The sequence below is a fragment of the Dermacentor andersoni genome, chromosome 1 (assembly GCF_023375885.2).
Source record: "Dermacentor andersoni chromosome 1, qqDerAnde1_hic_scaffold, whole genome shotgun sequence".
In the NCBI taxonomy this organism is placed as follows: domain Eukaryota; kingdom Metazoa; phylum Arthropoda; class Arachnida; order Ixodida; family Ixodidae; genus Dermacentor; species Dermacentor andersoni.
This window is the reverse complement of record NC_092814.1, coordinates 204038922-204058958: the sequence shown is the minus strand read 5'-3', so window position 1 is coordinate 204058958 and position 20037 is coordinate 204038922. Positions and strand designations below refer to the sequence as shown.

Here is a 20037-nt window from a genome sequence, read left to right as displayed (position 1 = left end):
CTTTGTGCATCGCCCAAGTGTGCGCTGTATATTGAAAATCATGCATAACTAACTCTCCCAAGCTACCACACTGGTGAAAAGAACGAAAATTAAACTGTTGCACAATACAGCACCAAATACCACAGGAACTGCGGTCCTCAATTTCTATCCTCTGCCAGCCTGCCTGGCTGAGAAGCTGTAGGAGACAAATGAAGGAGGGTACTAACACTGGGTATTTTTCTTTCCTTGAAGATCGCCACAACGAAATACGTTAAACACCCACTGAAGCAGCACACGGCGTGGTAGTATGGGTAAAAAAAGTAGTAGGAACGAGTCCTCAGGAAGGTCCTGCATAAAGAAAAACACATTACCGAATGAGACCATCATGTTCACTGAGTTTGGAACGTGTGGCCGGTACTCTATATCACCTAAGGTCACTTTACCTTCGAAGATGCGCTGCCTTTGTCATGCTGTGTGTGATATCTGCATAGGCGGTAGTAGTTGGTGCACAAGACCTTTTTCTGAACGCTTTGCTTTGAAGATTTCAATATAACGGCTTTCGTCGGCATCATCCGAGCAGTCAGAACCGTTTAGCTTTACTCTGAGCTTTTTTCTTCCGCATTTAGGCTCCGTCGTGAGTTGGACGTGAATTTGAAGAACTGCTCTTGTGATGAAAAAAATACTGTTGGTAGCTAGCAACAGCTCGATCTAAACCTAAGGTAGTGTTAGTGATAAGTCTGATGGCTGCCGCTGCGGCTGCTTAGCAGCGGCGGAGGTGTGCGAGAGGCCAAGGGGAAAAAAATGAAAAGGCAATCTGGCTTTGAAAGGAAGGGGATGCAGAGTTTCTATTTAAGCTCCCACAAAGGTCAATGTCGCGCTTCGGTTTTCCATGTGCCGCTCGCGCCATCATTCGCCGGGCGACGCTACCTATATATGACTCTTGTGTTCAACACAGATGTAGACTCTACAGATGTAACGCTCACGCTGGGTTTGCATCAGCGCCACCGACAGCGCCAACAGTGACGGGTGCTATGCTGCGCCAAGCTTGAGCGTCACGTCTGCTGCAACGCCATCGGACGCACTGCATACAAACGTTCCTCCGTGGGCATTGATAGTGACTTCGTTCGTTCTTAAAGTTAGCTTACAAATGACATTTTCGATTTTCCTTTGTATGAAATCATGTGTAATGATGAAGCATTGATCATTCACTCAAACAGATCGAAGTACGCCGCCAGTAGCACGGGGGCACTAGCGTAATCAACGCAATGTTCGGGATCCTCAGCGAGCAAAAGGTTGTGAGACCACCTTTTGGCGAGGGACACCAATGCTGCCGTGGCATACAAGTGTGCAGTAAGTTTTGCCCATTTTAGTTTCATCACACACTATTTTGAAGAGGCTCAATTTCACTCGCGCTCAACAATAGCATATTCAGTTAACATGCCATAAATCTGCATTAGAGTCTCGGGCAGAGTTTATAAAATTTTCTCTACTCGTCTCTGTAAGAGTGTACATCTAATAGGTTTGGTATGCAGACACCCAGACGATGGTATCGAGAGCCTTGTGTCAGTGTCTTATAGGCGAGCTGCTTAGCTAGTAGCGTACTAGAAGAAAAAACAGTCAGTGGCGATTCAGCGGTGTGGTGTAGGCGAGAGAAATGCGTTACCATTACGTTGCACTTTTTGAGTTCCCGGATCCGCGATTTAAACCGCGTTCACCTTGCACATTGCAAAATGTTATTCAGGACCTCACTCGGCACATGTGCGGTCTCTTCGAGAAGCATAGTGCAACTGACGGTGGTCCGGAGCAGGCCACTGCCAGTTGCACTATATAATATATATTTTGAAGGCGTTTATTAGTCACCGGCGTTTGGGACAAGCCGTTAGAGTAGTGCACGGACTCCCAGCACGAGCAGCGTTTCTCGAACAAGAGCGCTGAAGAGAACGGCCCACTAGAAAGCACCGGAGATGACAACTCATTATACCGTTCCAATCCTCCTCTACAATTACCCCCGGGAACGAAAAGGGAGCCACCCGGCGATCTAACAGCTTGTCACTATGATTGAGTCATAGTAGGTATCGAGGTGGTCGACGTTGACAATGTCTTGTCCACGACGGCGCTTGTCCAAAGACGGTTCAGCGGATTCGATCACGTAGTTGACGGGGAATGCGCGTTCGACCACACGGCAGGGCCCTTCATACTTCGGTAGCAGTTTTGAAGAGAGACCAGCTGCAGTTAAAGGAACCGAGAGCCACAAAAGCGCTCTAGGAAGGGAGGTGGGCGCAGAAGTGGTGCCACCGCGAGTGCTCCTCTGGCGCTTCTGGTCATTGGAGGCAAAGGCCCGAGCGAGATCGCAGCGCTCTTCAGCATGTCTTGCCGTGTCAGAAATGGGAGCACATCCAGATGTTTCCGGTCGGTATGGTATAATTGTGTCGATGGTGTGCGACAAGTGCCGACCGTACCGTAAGGAAAATGGTGAAAAGCCGGTGGTTCACTGAGTAGCGGTGCGGTACGCGTTGGTCATGAAGGGCAGAATAACGTCCCAATTTGTGTGGTTGGAGACGACGTACATGGCAAGCATGTCGTCGAGCGTACGGTTGAAGCTTTCTGTAAGGCCATTGGTTTGGGGACGGCAAGCCTTAGTTGTACGATGAACAACCTGGCCCTCTTTAAGAATGGCTTCAACTACCTCGGACAGGAAGGCACGTCCGCAATCACTGAGCAGTACCTGAGGTGGCCCATGACGCAGGATGAATCGACAAAGCAGGAAGGAAGCAACATCGCGCGCTGTAGCTGCCGTGAGGGCAGCAGTATCGGCGTATCGCGTGACGTAGTCGACTGCCACAATGACCCAGCGGTTTCCAGCCGATATCAGGAGAAGGGGCCCATACAAATCGATGCCGACGCACCCAAACAGCCTGGTAGGGAAAGGTAAAGGTTTCAAAATGGCTGTCGAGAGGCGGGGCGAAAATTTCCGGTGCTGACAATCGGTGCAAGAGCGAACGAACTTCTGAACGTAGTTGTACATCCCTTCGCCAGTAGTACCACTGTAGAAGGCGCTCGCACGTTTTGAAAACTCCCGAGTGTGCACACTGTGTATCGGCGTGGAAAGCTGCGCACATCTCTGAACGCAGACTGCGAGGTACTACTAACAACCACTGGCGCCCGTCGGGGTTATAATTGCGTCGATGAAACAGGTTGTCGCGAATGGCGAAATGGTGAGCTTGATGACGCAACGGTCGAGTGGTTGGTTTTGCTGATGAAACAGAAACCAAGTCTATAATGAAGGCAATCCAATGGTCCTTGCGCTGCTCAGAAGCGATGGTGGTAAGGTAGAGCGAAAAAACGGTAAACTGGGATAATAAGCAGCCGGCATTGTCGTCAGGTAAGGGAGAGCGCGAGAGGGTGTCGGCGTCAGAATTCTGGCGTCCGCTGCGGTACAGCACGCGCATATCATATATTCATGCAGGCGAAGTGCCCATCGGGCAAGATGGCCTGGGGTATCTTTCAAGGGCGACAGCCAACATAGTGCGTAGTGGTCCGTGACTACATCAAATGGACGGCCATACAAATGAGGCCGGAACTTGGTAAGAGCCCAGACGATGGCCAGGCATTCTCTTTCCGTCACAGTTTAATTGGTTTGAGCTTTCGTAAGCGTACGACTTGCATAAGCTACGACATACTCAGGAAACCCTTCTTTGTGCTGGGCAAGCACAGCGCCGAGGTCAGCACCGCTAGCATCTGTGTGCACCTCGGTAGGGGCTGTCAGGTCGTAATGGCGCAAAATTGGCGAAGACGTTAGCAAACGGCGGAGTTCTGTGAAGGCCTCGTCGCACTTGGACGACCACGAAGTGAGGGGTCCGTTGCTTCTAAGTAGCTTCGTCAGGGGCCATATGATGGCGGCGAAATTGCAGATGAAGCGTTTGAAGTAAGAACAGAGACCTACGAAACTGCGCAATTCTTTGACGGACGTTGGCTTAGGGAATTTGGCGATGGCCCGAAGTTTGGCTGGATCGGGGAGCATTCCATCCCTGGACACGACGTAACCTAGAATTGTCAGCTGCTGAGCTGCGAATCGGCACTTCTTTAGTTTTAGTTGAAGGCCAGCGTTTGTTAAACACGTCAAAACACACCGTAGCCGTTGAAGGTGCGTGGTGAAGTCATTAGTAAAAACTACAATGTCGTAAAGATAGCACAAGCACGTGTGCCACTCCAAGCTGCGTAGAACTGTGTTCATCATGCGCTCGAAATTTGCCGGTGCATTACGAAGTCCAAAAGGCATTTGTTGAAATTCGTATGAGCCCTCGGATGTGACAAAAGCTGTCTTCGGCTGATCGACGTCAGTCACGGGTACTTGCCAATACCCTGAGCGCAAATCTAGGGATGAAAATAATTCTGCGCCTTGTACACAGTCAATCGCATCGTCTATGTGCAGGAGAGGGTAGACGTCCTTGTGGGTGATCTTGTTGAGGCGTCGGTAGTGCACACAAAACCGGACAGAACCATCTTTCTTCGTAACAAGAACACTGCTGAGAACAAGTAAAGAAGCAAAAGTGTAAAATAAAGATTAATTTAGTAGAATAGAACTTAAAAGAACAGCAATATATTACACAGCAAAGAACAGAAAAGAACAGCAAAGAACAGCAAAGAACAGAAATATATCTTTGCGGAACAATCACAGTTCTTTTGGATCCCTCGTTCACTGCTCCAACAAGTGCCACAAGCGACTCGTATTGTTATTTGGGGAGTTACGTAACGATGCGTGGCCGCCAGTCGCGTACAACCGCGTATGGCGCAGGAAGCTGTGATTATATACGTACTGCGCTAATCGCGGAAAGTTAGAAAAACACCTACACAAGCAAAGCAGAGAAGTGACTACGTTAGGCGGCTCTAATGATAAATGTAGAAGCGTCATTCAGAACACACGGAATTGTCCTCCACTTCAGGCGGCGTTTTCTCTGTTTCCATTTTAAATAAAGAGATATTGATCCATAAATATTTTCATAAACAATGGCTAAATTTGTTATTTGTCGCTTTTCCTTCTGTTTGGCTTTTGTCTCGGCCCACTCCCTTAGTAGATCGCTTAATTTCTCAACTCCTTGCGGCTCTTGTTTCCAGTTGCCAATTTTGCACGAAAAGTGCTGTACAATTAGGGGAAAACCAGACGAGTTAACGGGCGACAGTCATATTGCCTATGCGTTTAAGGGTTACTGCAGGGTTTGATGATGAACGCTGTCTCGCATTATTTTATTTTCCAACTTATCTAACCCATATCACGGGTATATGGTTCCGAGGATCCGTCAGCATCGCGGCGACCGTCACTCGAGGAAATAATGATACAAAAAGAAAGGTTAAAAGCGATTGGCATTTTCTCTGGCCGCCACTCGTTCCACGTGCAGACAGACCAGCTTACCACGAACTGAATCCCTTTCCTGGTCCCTGGATCAGTCTAGACGAAGAAGGTTGAACTAACGAAGCAACAACGATGCGCGTGACCGTTGAATAGACGGTGACAACTGAATACATCACGAGTTAATTGCGCGGGTACCGAATTGATTAGGAAACGGGCTTTCACATTTCAGGAGACGCCGATAACTACCGCCATCCAAAAGGAGGGAAAAAGGCAACGACAGGTTGACCGCATAATAGCTGTCAAATCTCAACACTGATTTGGCGGCGCTTTAGGAATATGTGTGAGAAGTGGTGGCGTGGGCGGGTAGCGGGGGGGGTTCTGCGTCTTACTTTCGGGGGCGGGCCCCCCCAGGCCCCCCCTTGGGTACGTGCCTGACTACGACGATTAGTTTTCCTCGTCCCGAGTGACGGGGCGAGGTCGCATCGACGAGAGAGAGCGACGACGAGGGGACGGCGAACGGGGGGTAGTTGGCGTCGGGCGCAAAGTCGACGACATAGCCGACGAGTGATCGTTATATGTACGGCTGGGCTGGCTGGTCGCAGGTGGTACGGCGCTTTGCAGCTGCACACGATTGCAAAAATGTGCGACGTGACCGGCGTAGCCGCACGCCAAGCATATGGGCCGGTTGTCAGAAGTACGCCACCGGTTCGCTGCGGCAGGTCCCATCCATGTCACAGGACGCGTAGTAAGGGGCAGCTGCTGAAATGACTGCATGGCGGGCTGCAGCTTGGGCCTAGCCACGACGTCGGCATAACGGAGAGGCATACTTGGAGAGCGGGGTTGGGACCGCGCGGCGACTTCAGCGTAGCTGAGTGGTGCAGTCACGGGGACCTGTTGGGGTGGCGCAACGACTTTAGCGTGGCTTAGCGGAGCAGCCGCAGGAAAATGACGGCGATGGTCGTGTAAGACCTCGGTGATTTCCTGCGCGATCGCGCGATGGAGCGGAGGCATAAAATTCGAGGCAGGCTGTTGTATACGCGGTGGCTGAGCGAAGGTCATCAAGGAGAGCTGGCGTGCAACTTCCTTCCGGTTGAACGCTTTCATTTCTGCAAGAAGCGCTGACTAGTCGGAGATGGTAGCCAAACCAGCAATGTGTTCGTAACGCAATGAAGGGCCACGTGTCGACGAGCGCTACCTGCGTAGCTCGTCGTAGCTTTGGCATAGAGTGACGATGTCGGTCACAGACTGATGAATACTTGCAAGAAGCCTGTTGAAAGCGTCGTCCTCTATCCCTTTCATGACATGCTTGATTTTGTCGGACTCTGGCATCGTCGCGTTGACTCTCTTACACAGGTCCAGAACATCCTCAATGTAGCTGGTAAATGATTCACCCGGTCGGTTGCTGCGCACGTTCTCGAAAGCGTGATTCCGCACGCAGCTTGCGCACAGCGGGGCGACCAAACACAGCCACTAAAGAGGTCTTGAAGGAGGACCTGTGGGGGTTCCACTCTGCGTGCGGCTAGGGCTGAAGGCGAGCTCCGGATCTAGCCCCACGCAGTCGCTTCGTGGTACTCCCAACCCGTAGCGCGGAAATCGCGGCTACGCCGGGTTCGGACGAATAAGGCAACCAGCGGTGTCAACGGTAACAACGTTTATTGCTATTAGCAATCGCGAACACTCGCAGAGGGACGTCCTCTCCGTAATAGTAATAAATAGTCTCGCCTCGTTGCCCGGGATAGTCAGGCAACGTGGTCACTCACGGGTAGCAGCAGGTACTCCAGTCCGGCAGTCCAAGGGGTCGCGTCCCAAGAGAGGGAGTCTCCCCCGGTCGCGCGCTTTTATGCTTTTTTACCTTTTTGCGAGGGGAAGTCCTCCTCGCCCGCCGGATACGTTTCCCTTTCCCGTGAGCCGCGTGGGGGAAGAGGGGTACGCGCGTCATCGGAGCGACGGAGAAAGGGAGAGCGCGTAGTGCCTCTCTCCCATGTCTACGCCGGCTCGTCCCGTCGCCATGTGCGAACGGGGCGCCGCGGGCACGCGGGAGGAAATGGAGGCGGGTGCTCCCCACAGACCACGTCAGAAAATCGGACTAATGGTTGTTGTACCAGAGACTGGCAACACCCGCGAGATAGAAGAACAGGTTGCTTAGTTTTGTGGGGTCGTCCTATTTGTTGTGGACGCTTATCCTCTCATATGTCGTGAGCCAGTCCTCCTCGTTGGTGTCGTCAGTGCCGCTGAAAATGGCAGGGTCCATGTGGCGAAGCACACCAGAGCACGGGATGGAAGAAGGAGGCACTTGCTGGGATGGAGTAGGAAGGGTTTTTTGGGATGCGCCTTCAGGCATCATCATCATCATCATCATCAGCCTGATTACGCCCACTGCAGGGCAAAGGCCTCTCCCATACTTCTCCAACTACCCCGGTCATGTACTAATTGTGGCCATGTTGACCCTCCAAACTTCCTAATCTCATCTGCCCACCTAACTTTCTGTCGCCCCCTGCTACGCTTCCCTTCCCTCGGAATCCAGTCCGTAACCCTTAATGACCATCGGTTATCTTCCCTCCTCATTACATGTCCTGCCCATGCCCATTTCTTTTTCAACCATGCCTTCAGGCATGGTTGAGCGTAGTGTACGGGATGGAAGTTCCAGGATGGATATTGTAGGCGTTTGGAACCGACCCAGGGTACGAACTCCCAGCACGAGCAGCGTTTCCCGAGCAAGAGCGCTGAGGAGGTTCAGCCCACTCAACTGTTCCAATCCTACTCTACAATATATATATATATATATATATATATACATATATAAATATATATATATATATATATATATATATATATATATATATATATATATATATATATATATATATATATATACATGCTCTTCTAAGCTCTCCCATACCCTCTCTACCACGTGACCGGCCTCCCACGCTTCACATAAGTACACTTTTTTCCACTTCGACACCTCCTAATGCGAGCGCATTAAAAGGGAATGATCAACAATACAGAACTGCCTTTGAGCGTCTGTCACACAGAGGTGCCACATAGTAATACACAGTATCAATGTTCCGCTGAGGCATACATCACACCACGGGCAGTCATTATCTGTCCCACAATCCGGTATGTCTTAGGTAACGCCGCAGTGCCTTTACAGCTGCTAGCATTGATGTGAGTGTATGCCTGTGTCTAAGAATTCTGCTTTCTGTGAGTGAATGCTTGTCCAGCTGGTCTAGCTTGGCTGAGAGCGCTCCTCTTTGCTGTTTAAGTGAAGATCCTCGCAAAGAATGTACGTGATCGTTTCGTTGCACCTGCAGAAGTCCCAAAGTGGGCTACTTGCCATTCAAATGATAAGTAGTACGCATTTGAATACGTTACTCCAAGCCATGGAGTATCATGTTTAAATTCCACTGATACAATGTAAGGTTGCGTGCAAGCGCGATAAGTTTTTTTCGCTGTGTTGGCTCTCGAAAGAAGGATGGCAACACAGCTGACCACGTCGTGGGCAGATTGGGCGGCTACGTCCACTTGATCATTTACATGGATACCACAGTGAAGCGGCAACCACTGAAATATACCAACGCAGCTTTCTAGAGTTTACTGTCCATGCTATGACACCCCGCATTAGCTCGTTGCAGATACCAGACAAATTCGCCATCACACAGTTCACAAAGGACCCAAAGAAAAAGTTATGTGCCAATACGTTGTGCCAGTAAAATGCGCCTAGTGATTAAGCCTCCAGACGAAGCATGGAGATAATAGCGCTGAAAGAACCTAGGAGAAATAAGATGCGGAGAAACTTGAAGAGCAGCCTTTCTTTTTCTGATCGTTATTAATGAATACCTGAATGCTTCAACTTCCGAAGTGTTTTTGCATGCCCTCATTCATTCACGCGATCATGTCGACATGAAGCATCAGCAAGAAGTGTAGAATGGAATCTCGCAGAAGGTAGAGTGCTCCGATGCGCTCACTGGGCGAATAAGAGCGTCGAATTACTATTTGAGGTGGACCTACCACAATGGTTCAGTGGCTATGGCACTCACATAGCACGAGGTTGTATATAGTTCGATATCTGGCCGCGGCAATCCCATTTCTATGAGGAAGAAATGCAAGAGCTCTCGTGTACTTTGATATTGGCGCTCTATGAAGAAACCCATGTCGTCAAAAATTTATCCAGGGCCCTGCACTACGGCATCCTTCACAACCCATCGGGAAGTTCTAGAGGTTTAAGCCCAGAATTTAATATTGAGTTTAGCGCTAATAGGATGAGTTTGGAGCTCCCTGTCTTTATAGCACCAAACTATTTTTGTTCGATTCCTTTCTGAAGACAAGTAGCACGACTTTACACACCGAAGACAAAGACTGCAGTTACGTTTAAGAGTAGTGCCTGTTGAGTGGCGAGATTTTCATTCAGTTTTGCGCATGTGTCGAAAAACCAATAGGCGGCCGGCAGGGATGTTTAGATTGGGGAAAAAAAAAAAGAAACACTGAACAGTGCGTAGTGCTCAGTAGCAATGCGACAACCAATGTCCTGTAATTTTGTGCAGCCAACGCTTGAATCGAGCCACGTGCACGAAGCTAGCATCACCACGAGCTGTGTGTAGTAGCTTGGTGCATAGTATGAGGCACGGCACCAAGTTACCCAAGAATATTGGCCGGTCTTAATTATGAGGGTCCTATAGCCTTGAGCCGCCACCCTGTGCCCCAAATTTGGCGGCCCCACTTTGCTCGCAAACAAAGCACGTAAAAAATACGTACGAAGGGTACGACACTGAATACGCCCAAGTGCTTTTGAGATAAACTACGTACACCTATATGTGTGGTCTCTCTCTGTCTTTCTCTGTACGTGCGTTTCGACTACCTGAAGTGTTCGTTAACGTGAACCCAAAATGGCGTAGAAGAGAATTTGGCATTACGTTCCCATCGAAATGTAGCCGCCGCGAGTTGAACCCGCGACCACCTGCTCCGCAGCAGAACGCCATATCCACTGAGCCATCGCGGGGGGTTTGATTCTGTGTTTTAATGAACCAGGTGGACGCCGTTTATACGTAAGCCAGGCGAAGCCAATGAACATTGCACGCAATTGTGGCAGGTCTCTGCCGAAAACAGTGACGCTGTCGCGTAGCTGATAACCGCCGAAGTGAGGGAATAGCAATAATTTTTCTTACGATGGCGCCTCGGTCAGAGGCACGACGAAGGGCGTCATCTCGTTCCCGGCCACTTGCCATGTTGCCACAGAGCATCCCACCAATGAAATGAAGAAGAAAACGGTCACGGCAAGCCGTGGCCTACTGAAAGAGGGACCAAATAGAGTGAAACGATTATAACTTCCAAAATTACATAAATGAAGAGAAGGCGAAATAGATACATTTGGCGTTGTAATGTTTACGTATTGCTTTAACTCAATTCTATTTCTTTCTCTTCGTTTACAAATTAAGACCGGCTGATCCTGGTGATAACCCATGCGGAGCTAGCGCTGTCCAGACCATTGACGTAGCGCGTAATAGAAAAGAACTGAAATAGAATCGTTGCATTATTCTGGCCCTCAATGAATGTGATGCTTGCGTCTACATTGTGTATTCCGTGTGCGTCAGCACTTGGTAAAGAAATAAATTGTCGGTGTAGATACCATTATAAAAACAGCAACATAATACGAGTACTATTGACGCAGTTACTGCTCACTCGTACTGAATAATTCATTTTTTTCTCTTGCCTGAGCAAAGGCGACCATGCCGCATGAGTGTTTATTGAAAAGAAGCATTGCCCTGTACTAGTCGTTTCTTCATCACGCCTTGTTGCGTGTGTTGTCACTAGCGGCAAAACACCGAATATCCTTTCATAAGCTGCCCGTGGTACAGGTCGCAGTAAATCTAGGGTGTACACGTTCAGTGTAGTCATCGACGATGGTTCTACGATAGCAAAAAGCCTAGTTAGCCCACACAATAACGCATCAGCGCATAAAACGAACCTGAGAGCTTTGATATCGTTCGCAAGCGCTAGCGATATGGTATGCAAGTATTGACGTGCAGTCAATTCTTCGCAATATTTATATATCACTCTTGCGATGTTTGCCCATAGTATTAAATTCATCATAAACTGAGACTCGCAAATCTCTTTTTAGGACAGTATCAAGCACCTTTATTTGCAGGTCTTACCATACCAAATCGTAAACCTATTAATATGCCTAGTGATAAACTTCTCACCTATCCTCTAAGCACTCAGTCTATACCGAAAGTTCTTTCGTGAATGCCCGTACAAAAATATTTACAAAGACGAATTGCCTGCAGTAACGTACGGCGCAGCAGTGTTAAAAGAAATGCTGTAAAGAAAACCAGAAAGTTACGATAATTGCCCGAAGATGGGAATTCGTTTCTTCGGCTTCTTTAATCATTTGTAATTCTTCCAATGCGCATTAAAACCATAACTATGCATAGCTATAGATCATCTATAACGATTGAGCATTAAAAAAAAGCAGAACTTAGTTTCTTTTTTTTTTTTGACGGACTGCTAGGACATTTGTCTGAGTGACTCTGCTTGAGGTTTGTCTTCCACAAAACGTGCTGAGAGAGCTTGAATGAATCATGTGAGTTAGGTTTATATGAACCAGCTTGCTCTAAAACAGCACGCCGATATTCAGACAAAATGTTTACGCTATCACTTTGCAAGATGCACCGAATTTTAAACATTTGGGTATTTGCACGCACCAAGATTTGCAACGGAGGTGTTAAACTATATTATTGGAAGTGAGTATGATCGACATTGGGACTCAGTTGATCACAACTGCAAGGGGACTCGTGCAATGCATGTAACGTGCCTTGGACCTATTGTAGGGTTAGTCACTTACTTTTTCACCAGAAGTAGCATCAGTAGACACAGAAGGAAGAACTGGAAATCCAAGGACAAGTACCATAAATACGTAAATGGTGGCTGCGGTGAAAGAAAAATAATAGGCAAATATTTATACACTTTTTTTGAAGCTTACAGGCCAGTGTCCATATCAGTGTTTCCAACTGAAACTTGTTCTGAACTTTCTAAGAAACTGGAGCATAGTGCGAGCAGCAGCGTGCCTCATAATTTGAGTATGCCTCTATATTCAGTCATGCTATAAAATTGCAGTGTCACACAGGCTGCTTCGGCGAAACAGGAAAGTTACTCGTAATTGCACAAGTTGGCTCCTCGCATGGCTGAAATACTGTCCCTCGGACCTGGCGCATCTACATCGTTTTCAATTTCATTTTTACTCAGATGACGTCAAATTTCGTTCGGCGTCTTTTGTGCATAAGTGCGAGGTGATTTCAAAGCCAAGGTTACCGCTTGCAGCTCGGTAGTCTGTAGAAATATTTTGCTTTTCGCACTGGAATGACCGACAGCGCTACGTGTGATGAGTGTGGTCGCAAGGAGCCCTTTCAACAAGTTCTGTGTGACTGTCCTCGCCACAGTGTACAGAGGTGATCGGTTCCAATGGCGCTCGCTCGCTTTGATCGCAGACCATTATCGGAGCAGCCTTGTAATGCTTATCGTGCTAGTTTTACCGGCTTACTAACCCGTTCAACACGTCAATGATGACAAGGCTGCATATGACAAAGATAAGTCCACATATCCAAATGGTCCATCATCGGCGAGTGCCTGAGGCATGTGATCGCTATTTATACAACTGTTATCCCACATTATCTAGGCAAATCATTTTGGAATGCCGACCTCCTCCGCCATCGCAGCAGACTGTGACATATATAGGCACTACTACAGTTTGTAAGGACAACAGACCTGCACACGCAGTTTTAACCTCGATTGGTATTCATTCTGCTGCACGCGATCGTGTGCTGTGTTAGCGCGTGGTGATTGTGTGCCTATGCTCAATATCTCCTCTCTACCTTTCTCTCTCTCTCTCGCTGTCTCTCTATTTTCTTAAATTTATACCCTCTCTTTCCCCGTACCACTATGGTGTAGGGTACCGAAGCTCCTTCAACTGCTGATTTTTTTCTCTCTCGATAACGCTTTCATAAACTAGTTTCTGCATATAATTTCCTACATCTTGACTGACCACAACGCCCTTGTGTCCATAGGATTCATACTAGAATCTCCACAATCCGATTCTCGAAGGCACCGTTTGAGAAGCAATTCTATGGCATTAGACCATAGCCATTTAAATACAGAAGGGTCTTACGTCCGTTGCTGGTGCGGAATATCATAAAGGTGAGAGCTATATAAAGGTGGCCCTTCAAACAATTGTTGCGGTCAGATTAGAGGGCCCCTCAACAAGCCCCGTCGGAAACTACGGTTAAACACTACTGAAGCCGTAAACCGCAGTCCAGTGAGCGTTTCACCTCAAGCATTTTTAAGGAGGTGGAGTGGTAGCCGTAATGTAAGCAAGTCAAATGTTAGGACGCTGTCGTGCGATGAGGCGAGCTATCCGATCGGCAGCAGAGGCTTTCACTTGTGGCTTTGACCAAGACGCCCAAGCGAAATTCCTCTTCTGCCTTTTCCCAAATCGGCGCCGAGGACCAGCTCCTATTCTGATCGCGATCACCGCTCTTGCTACATCTGCCTCCTTTATTTTTTACCCTTATTTTCTCACAGTGCGGGGCATTTCCAGAAGCCGCTCTGGCACCATACGCGGGGCGTGCAACCGCCACACACGTGACACCATGCATCTGGCTAGCTGGCTCAGTAACTCCTTTGATAATTAAAACGCGCCGGCTTTTGAGGTCTTGAATTCTCAAATATTTTCGAGACGTACGTTGCCGTAATACTTTGTGGACACGATCGTCAACGCACGATGCAAGGCGCTTTAATTAAGTCATGAGAAGCACTCAAATATCTCCTACTCCACAAGTGAGGTCCCGATGACGGCGCCTAACCAAAACTTGGAAGACTATCAGAGAACTTCATGCATTTGCTCTGCATTTGTCAACTATGTGTACGAGCCAGTCATTAACTCTTGACACGTTGTGCCCTCGACATGTGCGAGATTGCACTTGATGTTTAACTTGAACTCTGAACTTATCAGTTATTGTGATTTCGCTTTGTCTCTTTACGTTAAATTCTTTTTCCAATCTTTCATCTGGACGCCCAGGCCCCGCTCCCTTTTTATTTATTTGTCTACTTCTACACTGTCCCTTTCTCATGCGCTTGGCAACCATGAATGCTCCCTGTATCTTTGATTTGCGAACTCTATAAAGAGAAATTTATTATTGCAAGTATTTTTTATGCATTCATTTTATGTAAGAAGTGACCGCGCCAGGTAGAGTCACCGAGATCTCCTAACCACATTTTACATATATATATATATATATACACTCCATGAACGGTTTCTATACTACATAATTATCAGACAAGAGAAAACTAGTCAATCCGTACAGTAACAAACTTGCACTCTCAGAACTCACAACATTGGGGTCCGCAGAGACAGCGTAATTTTGCACTTGCAGCAGTAGAAACAGCCAGTGTGCACTCAAGTCGTTGTGGATCTTGGTGAAGTATTCTTTCGCGTTCGGTCCCGACGCAACGAGCGGCAACAGGTACAGACACATTATGACGAAGAACGTGGGTACTGTGGTCCTGGAAGAATGCACCATCATCCGTTGTAGATTCACGCATGTAGAAGCGAATATTGGTTTAAGGTATAGCTATAGAAGGCAGTTCTGATTGTCAATTATTTGCAATCATTAAATCTTTGTGTGTTTCTTTGATTAACGCGACTTCAACCTAGGTCTCGTTTCCCGAATTTCTTTTCTTATTAAACAAAATGGGATGTGACCTAGACTGCAACAAAAACTTTAACAAACTTATTAGGGCAAAAGCCTTGATGGCTCATGGGTTGGAAAATCCATTGTCCAGCCTTAAGGCACCAAAATCCAAGCGAACCAACTTGAATATATGGACGAACCGGCCATATCTCCAAGTTGGATTCCAATTGACATCTTGAACGTCGAAAGCCGAACCCGCTACCTTTGGTGTTAATTAAGGCTAAGTTAATTAAGGCACACCTAATAGAGTTAGTTAAGGCACTTGAACCGACTACCTTTGGTGGGGGGTGAACCCTCGACCTTTTGTGTTAAGTAAGGCGAACTTAATTAATGCACAGGTAATAAAAAATACTTAATTAAGGCACTTGAACCCACGACCATTGGTGGGAGGCGAATCCACGGCCTTTGGTGTTACTTAGGGCAACGTTAGTTAAGACACTGGTAATCAAGGTGGAGTTAATTAGATCACTCGAACCTACCACCTTTTGCGGGAGGAAACAATATGAAGTAACAACGCATTCGAATGAAAGTGTCATGTAACGTAATGAATGTCTGGAGAGCGCACAGGCTTTCGACTTCATCCTCGTTAACGCATGCTAAAGTGACTGCCAACTTTTTCGCTTTGCACCAGTGTGTCACATTGCCACGAAGGGAGCACAGTCACAAAAGTTACTATAACTGCAGCGATTTGTGCATTAATCGCATAAACCCTCTCCACGACTGAAGCTTGAGTCTCGCGTAGCCCCTGAGGAAGGGTGAACCCATTTTATTGCGATAACAATTATACGGACACTCGAGCTGCATTCGACACTATATACTATACGACACTCGAGCAGTCGTGCTGTCCTGGTATCGATGGCGCATGCGCGGGTTAGCACATGGAGTGTTAGAAAACTTCCGGAGACGCGCAGTGCATTTGGCTGTAAGAACCATGAAGACAAGTGGACGCACCATCACAATCTGTTTAATCGGCTCTGCCGCAGTCGGCGCAGCGTTCTAGCTTTCGCTGTTGATATGTCGTTGCGCAAGCACATTAGCGTTTGTGCTGAGGGGCTCTGTCCGTACCACACCGTGGTGCATACGCTTGTCTGAGCGGAAGGGACAGTAAAGGTCTGTCTAAGCTGACAAAGTATAATCTCGTGCACCATCGATGTGCGACACCTATAACGCCTCTTCCGGCGTTCCTCATTGCACCAGCGTTGGGACACGCCTGGTATCTCCCATGGCACGGTTCTGAGGCGCAGCAGCACCTGTCTCGAGTGCTTCACTGCGCCATGTCATCTCTGCACAGTGTCAGAACATCGTGCAAGGAAGTATAGCGCCAGGCTAAGCCTTGCTATCTCTTTTAATACTTCACTTTCGAGCAAAACTGGCATTTTTTTGCGAGATGGTGTCATTTTTTTAGAAAAGTTGATCAGCGTACTAGCTATTAATGTAGCAATAATGAACGCTTTTGCATGTCAACTGAGTACAATTGTGCATTAAATATACTGTATTCGTATATTACAGGAAGTCACTTTATAGTCATTAATGTTGTTTTTAGTAGCGATACGATGCATCACGTTTCACAGTCTGACGATGACTCTTTCTGTTTCCAAGCTTCCTGTATTTCACAGCTAAAAAAGCAGATCGACCCAGCCTGACCGACAGATCAACCAAAATCATTAAGAGTCGGCTGAAGGGTTAGTAACTGCAGGTTCGTACACCCTAAAGGAAAACACCTAATGAGCATTTCAGCAGTAATATCAGTGTACATTTAACATGAAGATCTGCAGACTTAACACTTACTAATGACGACAGCGAAAGGCGTCTTAGATGAGCAACTTTCCCTTACATACCCAGGAATTTGGGACATCGGGTTTACTCCGCACGTTCCGCAACCTATGTAACTCAAACATTTTTTTTCGCCTTCGCAGTGGTCATTGCATATCTTTAATACCTCCTGTCTGCGACCTGCTGTTTAGTTCACTTCATTATTTGCCGAGAAACTTGTTTCACCTTGTTCATTCGCACCTCTATTCTATGCGTTCCTTTTACTGCATTACGCAAGAGCTTTGCTGTTAGGTAGATGCGAAATTTTGAAGAAAGCGAATCTCACTTGCAAAAATTTGTTTACCTCGTGGTGTTTTCGAGATTTGTTTTCACCTTTCACATATGCTACTTTACATAAAATTGTTGCTAATTTCATGTGTTTTGGGACGTCTGGTGATCTCATAAAAGGCACATGCCTCTGTAAAGTGGCTTCGCTGCAGTGCAGCTTTTCTTATTATTATTGGTATGGAGTTTTACGGACCAAAACTACGATCTGATTATGAGGCACGCCGTAGTGGGGGGCTCCGGAATAATTTGGACCACCTGGGTTTCTTTAACGTGCACCTTAATCTAAGTACACGGGCGTTTTCGAATTTCGCCTCCGTCGAAATGCAGTCGCTGTGGCCGGGATTCGATCCCGCGACCTCGTGCTGAGCAGCACAAGTCAGTGCAGCTTTACAGAGGTACCTTTTTTTTTTAAATCTCAGAAACTTGGCGTAATCAATCAAAACTTCACACATATGAAGAGTTAGTCATAGTTATTCCGTATTTTGAATAATTTGGGCTGATGAAGGCGCATTTCTCTGGTCTCACTATATAAACTTCACTATGGAGTTTCCAATGGGGCTAGAAAGTGGCCGTTGAACCCAGAAAAGTTAGTGCACTAAAGCGAAATTTTTCAGGTAGTGAGAACATGTCATAAAGATTATTTGCTAGACCTGGGTGTACAAAGAAGTGTTGCTTCGTAGACAATTTGTGAAATCCTTTTTTAATTGTGTAATGCGACCGCACAGCAAGTAAGTGACGTAGTCCTGATCCCTTTTGACTCAGGGCAGGCGTTGGCGGTGACCACCTGCCACCGACAGATGGCGCTAGTGGTGCATGTCTCAAATTCCTGGACATGAATTGGGAGCAGCGTAATATTGTATAGGCTTGACTATTAATTATGAGTTTATTTTCCGTGCTCATGGTTTTGTACAACACTGCACGAAACGGCATTTTCATCTATGTGTTCTGTGTCATCCATGTACAGAATTAGAGAAACTTATTGCATATTTCGTTGAATTTTATTGTGATAGATATTATATGACACTCCAGGCGCATTTCTGCCGTTGGCGTCGGTGTCGCCGTGATGTCCCGTATAGAGTCCAAGTGTGATAACATCGTCCCCGTGCAGCGTATGTTGCATGTGCGAATCAGAGCGTGCGAGGGTGAGCCGACGATGGCGGCTCAATGTCGCCCATGCAAGGGTGGAAAGCGGGGAGGAAGCACGCAGTCTTCCGTCGCGCGCCACGCGCGCGACGCAAGAATGCGCTCCTCTACTATCCGGGGGAGGAGAGAGGGGCGTTGTACTTCGGCAGCAACTGCGTAGGGCGCGGCCACGCGGCATTTATTTTGGAAGCGATCTACGGTGGGGAGTGAGTGCGGATAGCGTCGTGTGGGCAGTCTTTCCGCCGCTTAGTTCTCGTTGAAGTGAGAGGCAGCACGAAGGTCAATTCGCTCGCCGCTGCTGCCGCACTTCCTCACTCCAGGGTTTAGACAGGGAGTTTCCGCGGCGATATAATGGGATATGTTCATGTTTGCTTTTGGGCGCGTGACACAATGGTTGTTAATTTAGCTAGTAATCGAATGTTTCCATGCTTATACGGCCGATAAAATTACTATCCGTACTTCATATAGCTGTCTACAAATTTGCTATCGCAATCGATATTTCGCCTTTCGGGCAAAACGGCGACTTTCTTCTAAGCACCTCGTCTAAACATCTGTATGGAAATATCTTTGTGAAGGGAGAATTTTTTTTTCTTTTGCCGAAAAACTGTTTAAGACAACATTTTTCATCTTTAGAGGTAAGCATAACGAGCACGAGAAATCCCTGGTATTGCATGATTCTATGCTGTGTTATGTCAAATTAATGTCCGCGCATTTTAATTAGACCCACTGCGTGAAAATTTTCTGAAGAAGATAACAAAATGGATGCAATATATCAATAAAGTTAAAAGCCATCGGCTTGCATCTAAATTTTGGATCATTTCTGAGCAGTGTACAACGCTGCAATAACGTTGTTATATTTACATATACAGATGTTAGTAAAGACGTACCTGATATATCTTCTTGTGACTTCAAACAGAAAAATGGTCAATCTAGACCCCTTGTGTTTGCACACGACGTAAGCTAGAAGAAATCCACTGAAACAAGAAAAAGTCGAACAAGGGCGATGAACACGGACTTATTTCGTAAATGGACTGTACTGTTGACATGGAAACTATAATTTGTTGGTCAGTATCTCCTCTTAGTTGATTAAATGATAGTTAATTTCCTGTGCACTATGCATCAAAACACTTGGACTGACACCTAATGTCAGTGACGGGAAGGTGAAACGTGTGAATAGGTACGCTGAAAGGGGGTAAGATTACGCAGGTAAGAAAATGTGACGAAAAGGAATAAAACGGTACCAGCAAGCCCCGCAAAATCGATATATTTACTGATGCGCATTCACGTTTATGCAAGTTGAAGTCGTGTGCAATAAATCCAGGGGTTAAGGACGGATGCTTCCGCAAATGTTGACGTTGCTTTAAAGGGAGGCTGACATGAGGTCTGATCTACAGTGATGAGAGAAGCTGCCGTCCAGCATGATTTGAACAATTCAGGACATCACCAATCAGCGCCTCTAGCCAGCGACACTACAGGACGTGCGATTTCTCGGAGATAACGTCGTCCTTCGTGAATAAATAATCTACCATGCTGGTGGGATGATAGAAAAATTGTACTTACGAATGCACGTCATTGTGCAGTTAGACATCACTCTTACTATTACGTAATGCGAAACTATAGCCGGAAGGTGTCTAGCAAATATATTTTAACTGCCACTCTAAAATTATTTTACGCCCTTTGAGGCGCATCATGTTCCCAAACAATCAACATCATCTTTCTCACTTC

At 47.0% G+C, this 20037-nt stretch overlaps 1 protein-coding gene across 1 annotated transcript in view; it reads right to left on the bottom strand.

Annotated features, from left to right (window-relative positions):
* Nucleotides 1-20037, bottom strand: part of LOC126547025 (nose resistant to fluoxetine protein 6-like) — a 41471-nt gene that overhangs the window by 8141 nt on the left and 13293 nt on the right. The window contains exons 6-10 of the mRNA XM_050194844.3: nt 19200-19286; nt 14710-14881; nt 12168-12250; nt 10492-10614; nt 207-327 (exon numbers count right to left, since the gene is read on the bottom strand). Coding sequence (XP_050050801.3) covers nt 207-327; nt 10492-10614; nt 12168-12250; nt 14710-14881; nt 19200-19286 — 586 coding nt within the window. The remainder of the gene's footprint in view (nt 1-206; nt 328-10491; nt 10615-12167; nt 12251-14709; nt 14882-19199; nt 19287-20037) is intronic.